The following is a 20,443-nucleotide window of genomic DNA, read 5'->3' as shown; positions in this document are numbered from 1 at the left end:
TAGGGAGGGATTTTAAATGAGGATAAAAGAATTGTTCTCCAAAGTCCTAATCCAGGAGTAGAAGCCAATATATCAAGTAATTACCTAAAATAAAATGAGTGGAGGGCAATACTTTTATATGCCAGTGATCCTACTTGTATTTATTTGCTTGTACCAAATATGATAAAAATTCATCTTTTATTTATTTCCAGTAAATTATTTTACTGCTATTTTTTTGTCAGTTTTTTCCTCACCTATATTGCTCATGATGATAAAAGTTTTTCCTAGCTTTTTGTTTCTCCTTGCTTCATTAAGTGATACCATATTCCAGACCAGTTGCATCTCTGTAATAAACTAGTTTTATATGTTCATGGAAATCAAGGTATACTGGTATAAGAGGACAAAAAAATTGGTATATTCAAGTCTCTAATGTTTTGATTCATCAGTATAAAAAGCTCTGATAGCTTATGTTAGGTTTGGAGTCTTCTAAAGTAAATATTATAAAATATTAAGTATTGGTATGCTTGACTGGATTAGGTTGTTCTAAGTTGAAAAGTTTATGCATGTGAATATTAGATCTTTCTAACATGAACCTCTGCAGCACATACCCATATGCTGAACCAAGCCTCATGCAGAAAAAATGGACAGCATATGAACGAAAGGTCAAAGTTATATAATTTTGTAGCAGAAAAAGCAAATCCCAACCCCCTGATCACAGTTTCTGTCTTCCGTCGTGGTGCCTCCTTGATGTGCTCTGTCCCTTCCTTTCTTCTATGTTATTTCCACGACATAAATTATTTAGGTTTATTTAAGAAGGAAAGAAGGAATGGTGTTTTGATGCAGAAAAGCTCTACATACCTAGCAGTGGTCCCTGGATACTCTCCACAAAAACGGTGAACCTAATCATGTTTGTCTGAGGACTATATGAGTGTGAGTGAAGAAAGAAGAAGAGATGGTTTTATCTGCAAAAATTACCAATAGTTCAAATTAATTTTTTCCCTAAAACTATTCATAATTTTTCCCTTCACTTCTGGTTCAGCGTTCAAGAACAACCAACTGGTAATAAGCAATGTTGAAAATTGTTGTTTAGTTATCTAAGTAATATAGTAGCTTTTCTATTCTGTCATTGTTCAGCATGTAATCAAATAATTATAATAACTATTCCACGTGTAATTGTAAAAACAAAAAAAAGTATTCCACAGTTCTAAATTTGCACTCCTGACAAGGCTACCTATTGACTACATTCTGGTAGAGACAACCAGGTCCACCAAGCTTAGCATGTACCTGGAGTGAAAAAAGGTCAAGATCCTGACTTGATCTTGGCTCCTTCTAGTAAGGAAATTAACTTCCAGCTTTAAGATTAGTAAGGGTGGCAGTTACTTAATTTACATACTTTGTGCCATTGATGCACATGGCAGAAGTACCTGAATGGATTGGAATATATAGGAGCTGGTTTCATCAAACCTCAGATGACCCAAGTATCTTTTCAGGAGATGTGTGGTTTGTTGAACGAATATCTAAAAACTTAATTTTACCAAATCTTATTTTTCATGAACTGATTTATCTACGTTCAAAAATCATCTTAATAGATAACAATGGAAGTCATAAACAATGTAGACAGCTTGCTAAAAGATACCTCTTATGGAATTATTTGGGGAGTTGAAAATACACAGTACTTTGTTAGATGTGTCCAGTACTGTGGAAGAATGTGTCCCACCTCAATATCCAAAGTTGTGCTTGACTTTTAGCTATTACATTTACTGTCTTCCAAATTTACCTATAAAGGTTCAAATATTAAGCTTAGAAATATAAAAATGGTAATGTCATTTTCATAGTGCTTATTTACTGCAGGACTGTGGTTAAATGAAAACATTATATAAAGTAGATTTGGGGAAAGATATGATTGAAATATCCTTTGTCTTATTTTATGTAGAAATACAGGCTATAAATTGCTTCTATTCTGAGCCTAGCACTAAAAGTTTTTAGAAGAAAAAATGATCAAAATGGTTAAATTGTTAATGCTTTTTAAAAACTTGCCTCTTTCTCACTGTATAAAATTTGTTTGGGGTTAAGGCCATGGAAAGTGTTACTGTGGAAACTGTTACTGTGAGGCTGGTTGGCATGGAGATAAATGTGAATTTCAGTGCGACATCACCCCTTGGGAGATCAAGAAAAGATGCACATCTCCAGATGGCAAAATCTGCAGCAACAGAGGTGTGTCATTCACACATTTCTTCTGCACATATTTATATATTTTGCTTTTATTTTACAGTATGTATTTTCTGCACTAGGACGTAGGTCATAAGTTTGCTAATAGTTTTTAGTTTGTTCTGATTTATTTCAAATCTGGGTATACGTTTCTAAATGAATGAGTAGATATGTATGTATGTATGTATTTATGTGTAAACTTACACATATCTGCACCCAATTTTAGATGAAACTGACCCAAGAATAGAAAGCTCTCCTCATCCCTCATTTTTGTAGTAAGACTGAGCAGGATACTATATCAGTATATCTGCTGTGGTGACAGACCTGTCCTGGAAARTTAAATATTAACAGATTCTTGACTTTGGATGGATTTTGTAAAGCCAACATGAGTGTATGTGAATTTACTCTTAAAGAAGACTGAGGACCCACAACTGAATAGGGAAAATGAAAACACAAAGCTCGTTGTTTCCACTGTAACTTGAAAGAACAACTAAATGTTCAGTAACAATGTTGTGGCATATGTATGGAGCTGGACAGATATACCTAACAATGCTTTTATTACTTTTTTTTTTTTTGCCTGAAGCCCTAGAACTTGAATTTCCCACAATATTTCTGTTTAATTTTACCAATTTGGAAAAAAATAATAGTACAAAATAAGATTGGTATTCACCAGCTGCCATRTCTGGCTTCAATGAACAGAGTTAAAAGAGCATGTTATTTTTTTGGCGGTAGTCCAAAATGATTACAGTAGAATATAAGTGCAAGTCTTGTAGCTACCTCTCCAAAAAACATCTCTACTGACAAAACCTGCTATAGTGTGAACATCTAATTATCTTGAGAGCATTTAGAAAACTCTCTTGTCTTAATTATGGGGAAAATGAAAGATTGGCTCAAATACAGAGATCATGTAGGCTCATTTAGTCTTGGAACTTTAACAGTAAAGAAGTTTATGTAATTCTGGAAATAATAAATATAGAACTGTGCCAGAACAGATGTTTTGTTTCCACTGAGAAAGTAATTTCTTGTCAAAGGGATTTTGAAATTTTAACAATCAGGTATTTCTTTAAATTCACATTAAGATTGGGGGAAATGAGGATGAATAGTATAGCTGATACTCTGAATAGCTAYAAACTCCTATACAAAGATATATTCATGGGATACTTCTATAAGTACTTTTAGCTTTTCATATATGTGTGATTTTATCTGAATAAACTTTTTTGTAGTCTTTTGACTACCTAAAGTTGCTTTCCAACAAAGTTTTTCTATTCTCTTTACTCCTGTTTACCCAGTTTCCCATGTTTACATGTCTTGTGGTACAGGTAGAGTTCATTTTGTCAGTTTTGAACCTTCAAGAAGTTAAATATCTAGGCTAAACTTGCTATCTAGCCTCCCTCAATGGCAAGATGGATGAATTGTCTGTCTCTCCACCAATTGTCTAGTCAACTAGCTGAGACCACATGTGATCCTTTAGATTTTTTTAATTTTGGTGAGATGTTGATATGCATTCTAGTATCCAGGGCAGATGATCCAAATTCAAGGTGAAGTCATTTCTGGGTGAAAGGAGAGGATGACCAATCACTGTCCAGAGGTATTTCCTCATTTTCTGCGTTTTTTTTCTCCATCAGTGATGTCACTTAATTGTAAAAGTGTCAGTAATCCGGTGCAAATTTCTTCAGGGCTATCTCGGTGGCTTTAGTACTACACAGGGCAACAGCTGTTCCTGCTTCATGTAGAGAGTCATGTATGCACAGTTGCATGGTCCTTCTCCTTTTAGAGAATGTGTCCATATCTATATGCAGTATTTAGTTACCCTGTTCTGTTCTCCTCAAATGCATTATATTGTTCGGAGTAATCTGAATAAGATGACGAAGTCTTTGGTGGAATAGCAGACAAATGAAGCTACTGTCCAGGAAATGGACTGCATGCATTTCAGAGGTTAGGCTACTTCTTTTTTATCTGTTGGCCTTTCAGAAAAAGCAGCAAGGCTTTTTGGCACTGAGGAAGAAGCCAAAAAAGGTCACTTTTTTCAGAGGTGTGGGGCTATCTGGCAAGCACATTTGGATTTTTGAATAAGGAAAAGTCTGTTTTGTTCGGACTTTTCCTAAGAAAGTAGGATATATGTTCTCTGTGTATCAATAACGTTATGCCAAAGAAATACCTCAGTTATATATAACATTTCACCTCCTAATGTAAACAGCTGGGTGTGGCTCTGAGTATTGATTTGGGCAAAGTGAAAAGAGCACTGTTTGCATGTAGAGCTTTGCTGATGTTCTTGTTAGGTTAACAAACACCTCCCAGTCATTTTCAGCTGGGTTATAATTTGGACTTCCTTCTAGTTTAACTGTTTATGCTTTGGCAATCATTAATTATCTACTGTGCCCAAGTCATTTAAAAAGGATTGATTTTATTGTCGCTAGTGTCAGCCCAAATTATTGTTGATGCTGAAGATTCATGACTATCCCGTGCATACATTTTTCTGTTGACCCCTAATAGGGCTCAACAGCAAAAAGAAACTTGAACAAGAAGCCAACGTGATTGCAAAAAGTATTACTATTAAATAATCGTAAAATGTTTTAAATTGTAGAAGATGAGCATATGTTCATGGTTAACACTTTCAGCTTTGATGCTGCACTCCTGTGAGAGCAGAATAATCTCAAGTGTAAATTCCTGTAATCAAACTATTATTAATATAAATTGCTCGGTTAATCTTCTGCCTCTGTCTCTTTTTTTTTTCTCTTTTCTAGGCACGTGTGTATGTGGTGAATGCACATGTCATGATGTGGACCCAACTGGTGATTGGGGAGATGTTCATGGAGATACTTGTGAGTGTGATGAAAGAAACTGCAAAGCAGTATATGATAGATACTCTGATGACTTCTGTTCAGGTGAGTAATGTCTATAAAAGGAACTTATGTACAGTTTTATAACAAAAGCATCCAACTGGTCTGATCTTGCTCTTCCTTAGTACTCTGGTTCTTATTTTCCCAAGCTTAAAACAGTATCAAGCCTTACCTGTTTCTTGGGATCAAAGAATCACAGAATCACAGAATGGTTGAGGTTGGAAGGGACCTCTGGAGAGGTGTCCCCCTGCTCAAGCAGGGTCACCTAGAGAACGTTGCCCAGGATTGTGTCCAGACAGCTTTTGTCAGATGGACGGATGGATTTTTAAATTTAAAATTAAAAAAAATAAAATTTAAAAGCATAACTTTATAAAAAAATCACAAGCATTTCTTAGTTCATTTCTAATGCTATTGTGTTTTGTGTAGCCTTACATGAACTGAAGAATGGTTGAAACTCTGAAATATATATATCCTACCTTGGGCATATTTAAATTTAAATTTTTTTTATCTCATATTGTATTTGTTATTTCATATTATATGGCAGAGAGAGAAGCAACAGGAAGAAATTGAAGGAAATTGGTATTAACATTAATGGAAGACAGTACTGTGAGAATACCAATTGACCTAAGAACAAGTAGAGCATCAGTATGTCAAAGATAGGAATATGCAGTCCAGCTGAACACCACTGGTTGTACATCTTAGACACTTTCACCTTCCTTTTGCTTCTACTCCTACTTCAGAGCGCTATATTCATGATCCATCCAAGGACTGCAGGATGTTTGAACTGATGCTCCATGCATCCACTAACAGCAGTTGAGATTCTGAGGAAGATCTTGACTACAATTTTGCATAGTTACTGTTAAAGATTATAAGGCTGGGCATGGACGACTTTGATCAATACACAGCATGCAATTTGTGCATGCAGGAATTTTGCAAAAAGAAGTGAAGGTGATTTCAAAGGGACTTGATAGATTACAGGCTGTCAACACTAATATTACAATCTCCTGCAGAAATTTGACCTGACCTAATTAATAATAGAAAGAATGCAGCTACATCAAGAAAAATAATGAAAAATTCCCGACAAGAGGTATATTCTCCTCCTTTTACTAGCATGGTTGATCCCACATAGAAAGGTCATAGGAGGTGCCTGGAATAGGGAGAAAAGGCTGAAACAAACATGATATGTACAATTCTTAGACCCTTGTTCTTCACCTGATATAGATGTGACAGGTTTTTCAGCTGCATTTTTTTGAAAAATGTTGATGAATTAACAGCTAATTTCTGATTTTTCTGAATCAATTTTTCTGAATCAATTTTTCTGAATTTTTCTGAATCAATTTTTCTGAATCAACAGCTAATTTCATACAACAAAATGAAAAGGAAAAATAAACATTTCTGAAAATCTTAACTGACTCATTTTCTTGCTCCCATTTTGACCACCTCCAAATGTTACAGAGGCGCATTTGATTAATATCCTGGAAGGATGTAGAACTGCAGTCATGAGAGCAGCAGGAGTATTGAATTTGGGATGTTGACAATTTTTGAAGCTATTACCATGTTGCTGAATATCTTTTTAGCGCTCTGGGACTGATCAAAGCATCAGCATCAGCTAAGGAAGACAAACCTAAAAAAGCAATGTGGTAAATGTGTTCTATAGATAAGGGTGAATGCAAGAGTTTTATACCTAGTTAGATTAGAGCAAACCTGTGGCACCTAGAGCTAATCTTGCATCACTGAAACAGGTCTGGAACTGTCTCTTTCCCAGATGTTGTTGCCATTGCTGCTGCCACCCAAGGTGTAGTGGTTGTAAGAAAGCAAAGAAAACTGTAAAGAATTGCAAGTGTGGGGGGGGTCAAGGGAGAAGGGAAAGATATTGGCATTTGACATTGGATTGGGGACTGTGATAGTGTTCTTTATTACACAGGCGTAACTGCAATTTAGCAAACTTTACTATAGATACAGAAGATGGTACTCATATGACTTGCTTCATGTAACTGAAAATGATGTTTAAGTATAGCTTAGCTTTTCTATCTAATCACCAGAGTTGGGTACCTCTTCTTATTCTTCTCTCTTCCCCATGACAGTTAGAACAGAAGTCTAATTTAGCCTTAGCTGGCCGTCCAAGTTTACATTCCTAAAATAGATTGTGCAAAGCTCTCCACATTTTCACCTGGACCAGTGTGAACAATGTCTTATAGCCCTGTGGTTTAGTTCTGTTCAAAAATAGACAAGATGCATCAGTGTTCATCTCAGTTTATTGTGGTAGATGGGCAGAATTTGTAATTAAATCAAGGATTCACTAGCAGAATTTTAATTGGACAGCCTGTTTATTGCTTTCTGTGAAATAAATATACTTAGTGTGCAAAGTATATGCAGGTGTTAGGTGTATCTGCAAAACATCCTCATCTTTTTCAGGTTTTAACAATTATTTGTAAATTAATTTTAGGATGAATCCAGGAGGGATTATTTAGATTAGGGAAATTACCCAACTCTGCTTAGAGCTACATCAAACTGACTGATGCAAAACTTTTCCTTTCTTGTTCTGCCTGCCTAATAGATAGAGGCAGAAAACTCCATTGTCCAAATTATTGGATCGAAATGATGGGAAACCATGTTTACTGATAAGAATTTTACTGTAGTTGAATAAAATGCTATGATTATTTCATAAACTTCAAGTGATAAGAATTGGCAGCCCTGCTGTGAGGACTTAACATCACACAGTGGCAGCTCCTTCTTGAAGCTTCATATGGCTTAGAGTGACTGTCAATTTGCGGTACCTCATATTGGTGACTGGGTGCCTTCTTTTAAGATCTGAAGTACTGTTCAGTATCTAAATGAATGATTTTTTTCCAGAAATGTTCAGTTCACAATATTAAAAGGCTTCTCTTTTTTTAAAGAGAATAACTTTAATGACTTGACAGGGAAAGAAAAAAAAAAGGCTTCTATACGGAAATTCCTTTGCATAGTAAGACAAGTGTTTTTGTCTCATTAGCTCATTTGCTGTGGCTCTGTCAAAGAAGATATATAAAAGAACATCATCCTCTCATAGGTATCTATGTGGGACAGAGAAAATATGTCCCGTTCTCAACCTGTCAGCAGGTACACATGAGTTCAAGGGACAGAAGAGGAAGCCTTTAACACTTTTCAAGGAAAACAGATAAGTAATGTAAAGAACAGTCATTCTTGTACACTAAATGGGATGGGTAGTCCAGGAACTAGTCTGATAACTTCTATAATGCTTGCTTCATCCCATTTTCTCCTTGTGAACTAAATGTGTATGTTTTAGACATACATTATGAGCCAGTATTAAAGCACAAATATAGCTAGAGAAAGCTATAAAATGTGTGTTGCTATGGTTTTCAAGAAGAAACTGGATAGGCTGATGTGCACCAGAGCAATGCTTTGGGGTCCTGTGTCCAGTGAATGATGACTATGTGTAGCTTGTAAGAGAACATCTAACTTTCTGTCTGAGCTCATAAAATAAATATTTGCTTTTGTGGTAAGACATGTTTTTGCTGATGCTCAGGCTTTCTTGAAAATATGGCTCAAATGGAGTGATTGTCATTGTCAGGCAAAAAGTAGATATAGTGAGTTGATTATATTTTTTTGCCAATCTGACAATTTAATGAAACCATAAATTAGATAAAGTTCATATTATCATGAGGTTTTAGTACCTATCATCAGTATGATGTCTAATCTTTAATTGTATTCATTATAAAGGTCATGGACAATGTAATTGTGGAAGGTGCGACTGTAAAGAAGGATGGACCGGGAAGAAGTGTGAACATCCACGTTCCTGTCCTTTGCCAGCTGAGGAAAGTGCTAAGAAATGCCAAGGAAATTCTAATTTACTTTGCTCTGGAAGAGGTAAGTATATTTTTGGAAGAATTTTCATGCTGTGAAAACATACTTTCATTAACTGACTTTTTAAAGATGGCCAGTGTTACTAGTTCTCAAAAATGTGGACTTTTTTGGCTCACTGTGTATGAGTCACCCCTCCATAAATTGTGAGTTATGAGAAGGGAGGAGAAGAACACAAAAAGTACCTATTTTTCCTGTCATCTGCTGCATCATATTTTATTTCACGTATCTCAACATTTGTTTGGGGGATTGCAATGAAACTTTGAAGATTGCTGCTACTAAGTCTTTGCCAAGGATATATTAAAAATATGAACATTTCATTCTTTGCAATATAAACATTTGCATTCTTTGACAAAAGCACCATCAGGTTTTCAGCCTGTGTAAAATGTTGTTGCAACACTGTAATAGAGCTGTTCAGATTTACACTGCCTGAGAACCTGTCCTATTGAGTGCAGAGGTGACTTCTAAAATGCAGTTGTTCTTCAGTGCGGTTTTCTAGTTAGCCAGTGTCTTTTCATTTGATAGCGTTTCTTTGTGACACTGCCTTTTCAAAAGCTTTGACTAAAAAGTATACAAACTCATGCATACAATTGAAATACACAAACTGCAAGCAAAGGAAATATTCCTCTGAAAGAAAAGGACCTGATAATTTTGGTCTGTCACCATGTGAAATGTGTTTTTTGCAGAGAGAAGAGAGAAAGGTAAATATGACACAGATTTTCATTAGAACTGGTAATTGAAGTTGTTAAGAATTCTGCCTACTTACGTATTTGCTGGGAAAGATCTGAAGCTGCTCTTAAATTATTGCATTTGACCCTAAATGTCATTTCATTTGCAATTTCTTCTTTCACTAATACTATCTAACATAGTCAGAAATTGTAGGCCGTCCACCCAAGTTAGCACTGTGATAATTATATTTTTCTTCCCCTATAAATGTGTAGCAACTCATAACTTAGCTAATGTAGCATTAGTTGTATCTTAAAAGAACTATGTATTAATAGATTGTTGCTCTTTCTTTTCTTTAATCAGGCTACCATTTTTCAGTGAATTATATCTATTGATTCCTGCTAAAAATTCTCAAAGGAATTTCTGGTTACAAGCTAAGTGAAACATGGGCATCTGTAGGGGAATCAGTGCATTTTAAGTGTTCATGATTGCAAGAAGAATTATAATTAAAAGAAAGGAGTGTTGGCATTTGTTTTTTTTTTCCCCTTGCTAATTAATATTTTTTGAATACTGGCTTACTCTTGTCCTGATCCCACTGGATGCTGGATGGCTCTGCTCTCATCTACTTCACTAGGATTTATGAATGTGGAGCCTTTGGAGTCCGTTCAGTGGTGTGCATAATAGAACCTAAACACAGTTACATTGTTCATTTAAAAAAAAATTGCATTACAAACTACAAGAGTCAAATGAGAGAGAAAAAAGAACAAAGGTCTTAAAAACAATTTTCATTTGAGAAAAAATACAGTCTTAATTATGGAACATGTTGCTCTGTTTATATTTTAAATTTTGAACAGTTTTATTACATATGGTGGGAACAAAAAAATTGCACCACAAACCATGAGAGTCAAGTGAGAGAAAAAAATAAGGAATGTCTTAAAAACAAGTTTCATTTGAGAAAAAATACAGTCTTAAATTATGGAACATGTTGTTTCGTTTATATTTTAAATTTTGAACGGTTTTATTAAGTATGGTGGGAACAGTGAGTTTAAAGCTCTGAATATTAATGACAGTAATTCCACCCTGTTGGCTTTCTGAAAAAAACTGAGAATTAATGCTACCAGTGTTCTCTTGTAGAGATACGAGCAGTGACATAAGTTACCTCCAAGTAAATTGGTCTGACTGAATGTTTTGATGGTCAAAATTTTTGAATATAAACAGTATCTATTGGAATGAAATGTTCAACTGATAGCAGCTTTCACTGAACTTTGGCAACTTTCTTTGACTTCCAAACAAGAGGAGATCACCAAGGTTTATGAGGATGGTGAATGGCATAGGTGTGTATCTAGGACAGAATATGTTTGACAGCTACTCTAATGAAAGAACAAGGAATTCTACCTCCCACCTTTGAAAAAAAATTCCCATGAAAACTGCCATTTTAAAATAAGCATTTTCCCTCTGGAATGTGGTATCTTGCTTTAGTTCTRTGAATAAATATGTTTTGGAAATCAGAACAGAAAAACAGAAAGGAGAGATTTAAGTCTAAGCACTTGCCATTTATTGGGTGGGTTTTTTCACCCTAGACTCCCTGGATTTCCCCTTCTTCCACCGTATTTAATGTATCTTAAAAATTGTGAAAAAGTTCCTATAAAGCTGACCGGAGATAAGTGGTTAATTTCTATTAAATTTTAGTTGAACTTGTGCAGCTGAATTCTTTGGGCCCCATTGAAAATCTTACTACTTGTTAGTATTGGTTGTCATGGATGGAACTGTTACACAAGCAAAGGAAACAAACTAAGTAAGTCCAATTAAACACAACCTCTTTCAAAGCTTCTGGGAGTGGGAAAGGCCATGGCCTTGTAAAATCAGCCCCAATTTAGCTGAAGTCAGTAGGGAAGATTGAGACAATGAAGGGGAAGTTCCAGAGAAGGTGGAAATGTTTCCATTTGCATCTGAACATTGTTGTTTTGGTCACAGACTCGTAATATTTTTCTCCTGGCTGTGGTACAAGGCCAGTACCATCTGCACCTTTTGTTTCTAGGATAGTCAACAAATGATTATGACAACTGACCCACAGTTTTGCAATCACTTTATGCTCTTGGTTAAGGATGTTGAAGGACGAAGCATTCTTATGATTTTTAATGACATATAAATAACCTTAATGTGTGCGGAAAAAATGTAGACGTATTATAATTCATAGTAACTTTCTATTTTAAATGCTAACATATGCTCAAATTTTTAGATAGAGGAAGTTGAAACTTCAGTTGTGATACTATGTTCCTAAGATTAATGAAAATCTTATTTTCTAGGTGGTATTTTCTTGTTGAAATGTTAAGGATGATTTCAAAATGTCATAATCTTTCATCTAAATAGTAGCCAAAGAAAATTCCATGCTGGCTTAAGAAGCACTGAAAAAATATTCCTTCAAAGCCTTGGCTGGCCATATTTAATTTTTTGTGCATTTCACAAAACTTTCTGATTTGGAAGTAAGGACTATAAAACTTGCAGTGATTCAGCTTCACTCTTTAGAATCTCCAGTAATAATTACAGAGAGTGAGCCAGTTAAAAAAAGCAAAATAAAGCCCACAAGTCCTCTAAATTCTACATAAAGAAGAGGTTTGTATTTGTATTTTTTATCTTAGAGATTTTCTTCTTGTTTTTGTTTTTGTTTTACGTTAAACATTATACCCTTTGTTTCATTGATATGATATTTTATCATTTTAGCACAAAAATCATGGCAAAATGATACTTTCCAAAAATTGTCGGTCAATCTGAGGGGCCAAAAGCTTCCATCTTTGATAGCACTGAACTTCATTTTGCGAAGATGCTTATTTTATACCTGATACCTTATTTTTATGGATAATGATGACAGGGACAGGATTTGAAAGAGAATGTTACCTTAGTCTTACTTTTTTTATCAAACACTAGCTGGATGATTCAGTGGCCCAATACGCTTTTAATAAAAAATTTTAATATAAAGTACCAGATTTTTAAACTAAATGTTCCCAAATTTTATTAGTCATATATAATGCACATTTTGTTCTTACATGAGCAGGAGTAGAGAAGGCATCAGCAATACAAAATAAGAGAATTTTGACAGTTTAAACATCCCAGTTTTGAAGAATCCCAGCTTCCATTAACTGTAAGAATTCATGCAACCCCAACAAGAGAAAGAAAGATACAGGAAATCTTTTAAGTAAGGTTTTTAAATATATCAGGGATACATCAAAGTTGTATTAAAAAGTTTAGAGAATTAAAAGGAAGTTTTAAAGAACAAGACCTAATTGGGTAATCACTATCCGAAAAATGCTAGATCATATTTTCTCAATCTGCCTTTTGCTCTCCTGAGAGCAGTTGAAGCAGGGAACTTTTATTTCAGATTCTAATTCCCTTCTTGATTTTCCCCAGTCACAAACAAGGATAACAAGCTGTTTCATGGGTGCTGCTCAGCATTTCAGGAGAGCAGAGCAGTGCTAAAAATATTTTCCATTGTGGCCTTCTATTTCTTAGCTGCTTTAGTAGGTGAAGGAGAGAAGACTTTATACTGAAATGCTGAGCAGTAAGTGGGAATTTCTACACTCTCAAATGAAGACAGGGAAAATATACATCCTCTCAGTTATGTCAGTCAAATTGCCTTTACCTTCAATAGTTTCTATTATATATGATGGGAGAGAAGGAATGGATGACAGCTTTGGAAATTTAGACACACTATTGCTAGGTACTTTCCAAAAATGATTTCCGAATAGAAAGATGTTGAGAAGTAGGAGAGGTTCTAGCTGACCTCATTCACATAAACCAACTAATACCTTCTACAGTTTTATTCCTGATAGCACTTTTTTTTTTTGACTTGGTGCATGACTTCTCAGTATAGATGTAATTCATTTCATAATTAAAGTCTGCCTCTTTTAAGAATACACTGTACAACAGAACCATTGTCAGAGACAAAAGAGAAGACACAGCAAAAACTCCTCAAGGTGAGGAGTAAAGAGAGAGGTTACTGTTATCAGGATTATGGGACAAGACAAACCATTTTTCTATCTTTATAATGCACAGCACTCACTTGAGTTTCCCCTTATAGTGAAAAGCACATGTCAAAATAATTATAATAAAAGAGCCTTGAAGGAGAGAATTGAAAATAAAAAGAGGAGTTTTTGAGAAGAATAGATGAGAGCCTTTTTTTAGTAATCTTGTTTTCATCACTCACCTTGAGTGAAGGCAACCATCCCATGGCAGTGATCCAAAGACAGATAAATGGCAAAGATTTTTATTGGTAGTGTCTTTTACCATTTTAATCTCCTTTCTAAAATCACTTTTATTTATTTTTCAGATGGAGAGAACAAGACTTACTTTATCTGTGAAATTCCTCCTTAAGCTTATATTTTAGCATCGGATGACTGAAATATGAAGTGTTTTGATTCTGTACGGAAAAATATTTTTGTTATTTTTTTCAAACTCTTCCTAAGTCCCATTTTCAAAAGATTAAATTGGTGAGCTTGTCAGTTGCTATGGCATTTTTGAAAGTTTATTGACCATAGCTACTTTACAGGAAAAAACTGCAAGTGCTGTTTCTTCTCTATTTAAAATAATCAGATATTGACTGACTTAGTGGGAAAGCAACAGTGCTCAATGCATTATTGATGATTCCTTGTGGTGAACTGAGACAGTGAATTAATCACTTGTGTTCAGTGCTGGAATTCCATAATGCATATYGCTAGTCAGCAGAAGACCATCTCCTGAAGCCTGGAAACAAAGCTTAGGGATAAGGGTCAGTGACAGCTGCAAAGAGCAGTGCCACTGTCCAGTAGCTGTTACAAAGCCCTAATCCTTCTGGGATTTCTTGGCTGATCTATCATATAATATAAATTTTATGCAGGTCTGAAACATAGCTCATCAAAGCCTTGGCTGATACAAAGAAATCCTGTAAATTCCAGTTGATACAACATAGTGCATTTTGCAGAAGGAAAGAGAAACTCACATTGTATAAATCATGTCTATGTACCAACAAGAGTTGATAGAACCTAGATATAAAGATACGTGCTAAATACGTGCCTAAAAGCAGCTGTAACTATGCAATTCTCTTCTGAACTTTTTAAGTCTTACATGGCTGATCATAGTTATGACAAAAAACATTCAGCTTGTAAATAACTTCTGGGGTTAGATCTTCAGCTAGTATAGATTCATATAAACTTGTGGAGGATGTCATTCAGTAGATCTTCAAGTTTTTGAATCTGTACAAACTGTAATACAGTAATGTAAATCTGATAATCTCTTTGAGAGATAAATCTCTACAGATAGACATAAGGCCTTAAAAAAGGGCAGAAGGACTGCTGGTGCAATGTGTCAGATCATSAGAACTAGTCCTGTGCCTTTACCAAGGGAGTCTAATTTACTGCAATTTTATGTCCTCAGAGTTACAGATGCTTTTATTCTAAGTGCAGTTGCCAATTAAGGACTTCAGGGTTCTCCTCTAGTATAGTATTGCTAAACCCAATCAGCAAAAAAAAAATCTCATGTTAGGAACCTATAGACAAACATTGTTTTTAAAGCCTATTGCTTATTGCCTTAGTAAGGCAAGATGGTAGTAGAAGTTCCCATTTTACTAATTCAGTATACTTTATATATGACAGGATGGTGTTAAAGCAGACAAGTGTAAACAGTCCTAAGGTAAAATCTAGGTTACTATCCCTGCTACCAGCTCTTTATTGTAGCCTCTTATTATGCAAATCACACTGTTTAATTGAAGTGTAAATTACGCTAATATACATCATCTCTGAATCTGGCCTGCTGTTTTCATTCTTTTTGCGTGACCCCTGCATTCTGAAGGAGGTGTCAATTAAAGCACTATAGTAGACAGTCTGGCAGCAAATAATGTTATTAGCTGGTGTAACAAGAACTGAACATAAATGCAAGTCATGCATCACAGTGAGCATCTCTAACTTTCACCCTCATCAGCTTTGAAACTGAGCTCAGTTATATGTGTGTGCTTCAAGCAGAGAGACACTCTTAAAATACTAGTACTTTAATATGAGACAATACTAGTACTTTAACATCAGATGAGCTGTCATGAAAGTATTTGGTAAATAATGTGATTGTTTTAACTCTTATATTCTGGAATGGTGCTCCAAAGTTTGTTCAAGTCTATGAGAAAAAATACAGAGGGATAGTTGCATCACCCAAAAGTAGACTCCCTTTTCTTAAGGAGAAGGAAAAGGTTTTTCTGTAGATAGTTTAGATCAGTGATTGTAAACTGCTTTTCTGATTCAGACTTGGTATGAACCTCTCTCTCTTTGTTAATTGAACCAGGATCCTAGGGCGCTGACTTTAGTTAAGAAAGCCAGCTTAGATCTGCTGAGACTATGCTACTCTTTTTCACTCTGTATTTTTAAAAAAATATTTATCCTCTTGTACCAAAAAGTATTCAGTAGCTAAATACTGCAGTATTTCTCCTCTAGAGAAAACAGTTTCTTTGTCAGTGACTCACCTACAGTACTGGTGGCAATTCCCTTTTACCATTGTCTTTTGGGGGAGAGAGCAAGTAGAGTCAGAGGAATAGAGGGAGGATTGTAAGTTAGGAGAACATTTCACTTCTGCAGTGTACGTGTACTTACAGTGCTTGTAGCTCAGTAAGAAATATGATTCAGGAAGTACTTTGTTTCTGCATAAGTGCTTTTTTATCTGTTCTGGTAAAAGCAGGGTGTTTTGGAAGTTGTCTATTTCTGAGATGTGGATGATAATTGCAGGAGTGAAGTAGTTCACAGAAATTTCTGTAATAGAATTTGTAAATGTTCTGAAGTTTCCCACTGATTTTCAGAGTGGGAAGTTTGAGAAAAGGTAAGAACAGAGGAATAGTAACGTGTCTATTTTAGAATGAGACTTAGGAATTAGGGGTGGGAGATAAAAGCACTAGTATAACATTTACGTCAAAGGAATCTTTAAATTGTGGCATTTTTGGCTGGCAGAGTAACAACCATGAATACCACTTCACACTGAAAATAACCTGACAAGCTCTTTTTTAATATAGCACTTTTTGATTCAAATATCTTTCAGTTTATTCTTGTCAGTGAGAAAGATGATGTAGGAAAAAAACAATTCTGATGTTTACATGGATGCGCAAGATGCAGACAAATATTTTTATGTATTATATATCTATATTATTTATTATGAGTAAGGATCAGATGGCAGACTAATACAGGTGCTGTTGTGGCAGGGGTCTGCTACAGACCACTTGGTCAAGAAAGAAAGTAGATGAAGTTAGACAGCTGAAGGAAGTCTCAAGATTGCAGGCTCCGCTACTCATGGGGAATTTCAGCTACCCTGATATCTGCTGGAAGAGCAGTAGAGCTGGATGCAAGCAGTCCAGGAGATTTCTGGCRTGAGAGGAAGACAATTTATTGACACAGGTGGGTAGACATGGGGGCATGCTGTGCCAGACCTGTTACTCATCAACAAGGAAGCAGGGATGTGAAGGCTGATGGCAGCCTTGGCAGCGGTGGCTGTGAGATTGTGGAATTTAAAATTGTTAAAGAGAAGTGAACAAGATGAACAGCAAAATTGCAACCCTGGACTACAAGAGAGCAAATTTTGGGTTGTTCAGGGAGCTACTTGGCAGAATACCATGGGAAACTGCCCTGGAAGGCAAAAGGACTCAGGACAGCTTGTGATCATCAAGGACAACCTCTCCAAAGCTTGATAACAGGCCATTTCAGTGTGCAGAAAGTCAAGCAAAGGTGGCAGAATGCCACCATGGATGAACCAGGGAACACTTAACTGAGCTCAGACGTGAAAAGGAAGTATACAGAGGTAGAAGCACAAATAGATTACCTAGGAGAAATATTGAGAGACACTGCTTGAGCATGCAGGGATGGAGTTAGGAAAACCAAAGCTCAGCTGGAGTTGCAACTAGCGAAGGATGTGAAGGGCAGCAAGAAGGGCTTCTGTAAGTACATCATCAGCAAAAGGAAGTAAAAAAAAAAAAATGCTTGCTGCTCAACAGGATAGGGAGCCTAGTGACAAAGTACATAGAAAAGGCTGAGGTACTTTTTGTTTTGTTTTTCTCTGGTGAGACCTTCCCTCTGGCCTCCCATTTCCTGGAGTCCACTAGCAGAGTCTGCAAAAATGTAGCATTACCCACTATAGAGGAAGACACAGTTAGGGAACACTTAAGCCAGTTGGACATATATAAGTCCATGGGACCAGAGGGGATGCATCCAAGGGTGCTGAGGGAGCTTGCTGATGTCATTGTGAGGCTGTTTCTATCATCTTTGAAAGATCATTGCGATTGGGGTAGGTTCCTGATGACTGGAAAAATGCAAACATCATACTCATCTTCAAGAAGGGCAAAAAGGAGGATCCAGGGAACAAGCTAGTCAGAGTAGTYTCTGTCTCTGGCAAGGTGGTGGAGCAAATCCTGCTTTAAGCTATTTCCAGCTCCGTGAAGGATAAGAAGTTGACTGTAAAAAGACAACATGGAGATTTACCAAGGGCAGACTGTGCCTGACTAACCTGATTGCTTTCTCTGATGAGATGACCGTGTGTGTGCATAAGAAGAGACCAGTGGATATTGTATATCTTGACTTTAGCAGGGTCTATGACATAATCTCCTATAGTATCCTTATAGCCAAATTGGTGAGATGTGAACTGGATAGCTGGACAATAACGTGGGTGGAAAATTGGCTGAACCATCAGGCTCAAAGGGTAGTTAGTGGTCATCAGAACAAAGTCCATCTGGCAGCTGGTTACTAATGGTGTCTCTCAGGGGTTGATACGGGACTAGTATTGTTTAACATCTTTATTAACAACCTGGATAATGGGATGGAGTGCACTCTTGGCAAGTTTGTGGATGATAAGAAATTGGGCTAATACAGCTGATACATTGTAAGGCAGGATTGCTATTCAGAAGGACCTAGATAGGCTTGAAAAAATGGGCTAACAGGAGCCACATGAAGTTCAACAAAGACAAATGTAAAATCCAACATCTGGGATAGAATAATCCCATCCAGGGGGCAACCGGATAGAAAGCAGCTTTGCAGCAAAAGACCTAGGGGTCCTGATCAACAGCAAATTGAATAAGGTTCACCAGTGTGCCCTTGCAGCAAAGAAAGCCAACAATGTAATATGCTGTATTAGCCAGACTATTGCCAGGAGATTAAGGGAAGTGATTCTTCCCCTTTATTTACCACTTGTGAGACCATATGTGGAGTCCTGTGTCCAGTTTTGGACTCCCCAATACAAGAAGGTTGTTCTACTGGAATGAGTCCAGTGGAGGGCTACCAAGACCATTTAGTGGGCTGGAGCACATGACATATGAGAAGAGGCTGAGAGAACTGGGTCTGTTCAGCTTTCAGAAGGGAAGGCTAAGGGGAAACCTAATTGCTGTCTACAATAGCAGAGTGTAGAGAAGGTGGAGCCAGACTCATCTCAGATGTGCATGATGGTAGGATGAGAGGCAATGGACCGAAATTGAAACATGGAAAATTCCAACTTGATATAAGGAATTTTTCTTTTACCATAAGGGTGGTCAACATTGGAATAGGCACTAAGAGAGGTTGTGAAATCTCAATCTGTGGAGATATTCAAAACTCAACGGTCACAGCCCTGAGCAACCTGCTAACAGGACTGCTTTGAGGAGGAGGATGGGTTGGATGACCTCTGGGGGCTCTTCCAACATACATGATTCCATGATTCTATGATGCAGCTTGTATACTGTACCTTGCAGTCAATGCGCTTTGATCTCTTGTGCAATTTCAAAGAGATTGGGATATAATTATTTGGAAATGATTATGTAACCATCCATTCTGTGGAATGCTGTATTTCTAAGTACATCTCCATGCCATTTGTAAAGCTTATGTACTTAACAGAGTAGGAACAATTCCATAGAGTAGCTGGAACACCTAGCATGAACATAGATCAACTACAACTGCAAAATTTGAACAGCAATCAGTTGGTTTTGTCATGTGTCAGACTCTTTATCATATTAATGGCCATTAAATCATAGTATGTAGCTTCACCTACCAAGAAACAAGAGCAAAATAAGTGATCCATGCACAGATTAGTGCCAGCCATTCCATTTCAAAAATTTGAAACCTGGCRTATGTGATATAGTTCTTCCTTGCATTCATTCTGCTTATCTTTTGGAAAAGTAGGGGAGTGTGTTTCCTTGGTTTTGAAATCATTCAGCTCAGCTTTAGCCTTTCTCTGTGATATCACCAGAAAAAAAAAAAAAAGATCAGTGTGAAAGTGCTTTATTGGCAACCGCTTAGAGAAGAGATTCTAAGTTGTGCCTCCACTAGTGAAAAGGGAGACAGAACTCAACAATACATTTTCTGTACTCAGTGAGCCAATCTGCACAAGCCCACTAGCCAGCCAGCTTGCATGTTTTTGTCTCCAAATGAGCTAAATGCCTGTTGGAGTGTGTTTGGAGGCATGGGTTTAGCTAGGGTTGTTATGATGGAGAAGAATGGGTAGAGCACAAATCTGTAAGAAATTGGCCTTTATCCTTTCCACTGTTTATGTATCTTTCTGATGGCTGTGAGCATTAGCTGCATGAAGTATCCCCCTTACTCCTTCAGTCAGTGCCTCTGACATGCTACCACCTCTGGGCACATTGCAGATTTCCTCTTGTATGTGGAATGGTCTTCCTGGCTGTTGTTCCTTGGGTTGTAATTCTTCCTCCRGCAGACAAAGATGACCTCTTTCATTTGTGAAAGACAACCTATTAAGAATTTGAAAGCCAGTACTGCCTTCTCTCTGATAGCTAGCTATCTTCTCTATGTATTCACTTCTATATCCCAGTCTTCTTTAACTGTTCTTAACCTGTACCTTTCCATTTTGTATTGGTGGGAGTTTCTGTTGTTTCCTAAACATCAGCTTTCAGTGACTGTTAGTGTGTCTTT

At 36.6% G+C, this 20,443-nt stretch overlaps 1 protein-coding gene across 1 annotated transcript in view; it reads left to right on the top strand.

The window, feature by feature from the left end:
• Positions 1-20,443, top strand: part of ITGBL1 (integrin subunit beta like 1) — a 149,261-nt gene that overhangs the window by 66,996 nt on the left and 61,822 nt on the right. Inside the window, exons 5-7 of the mRNA XM_026066556.1 lie at positions 2,053-2,193; positions 4,932-5,072; positions 8,748-8,894. Of these exons, the coding sequence (XP_025922341.1) occupies positions 2,053-2,193; positions 4,932-5,072; positions 8,748-8,894 (429 nt within the window). The remainder of the gene's footprint in view (positions 1-2,052; positions 2,194-4,931; positions 5,073-8,747; positions 8,895-20,443) is intronic.

This window comes from Apteryx rowi, unplaced genomic scaffold, assembly GCF_003343035.1.
Source record: "Apteryx rowi isolate R43461 unplaced genomic scaffold, aptRow1 scaffold_242, whole genome shotgun sequence".
Classification (NCBI taxonomy): Eukaryota; Metazoa; Chordata; class Aves; order Apterygiformes; family Apterygidae; genus Apteryx; species Apteryx rowi.
This window is presented reverse-complemented; position numbering and strand designations above follow the sequence as displayed.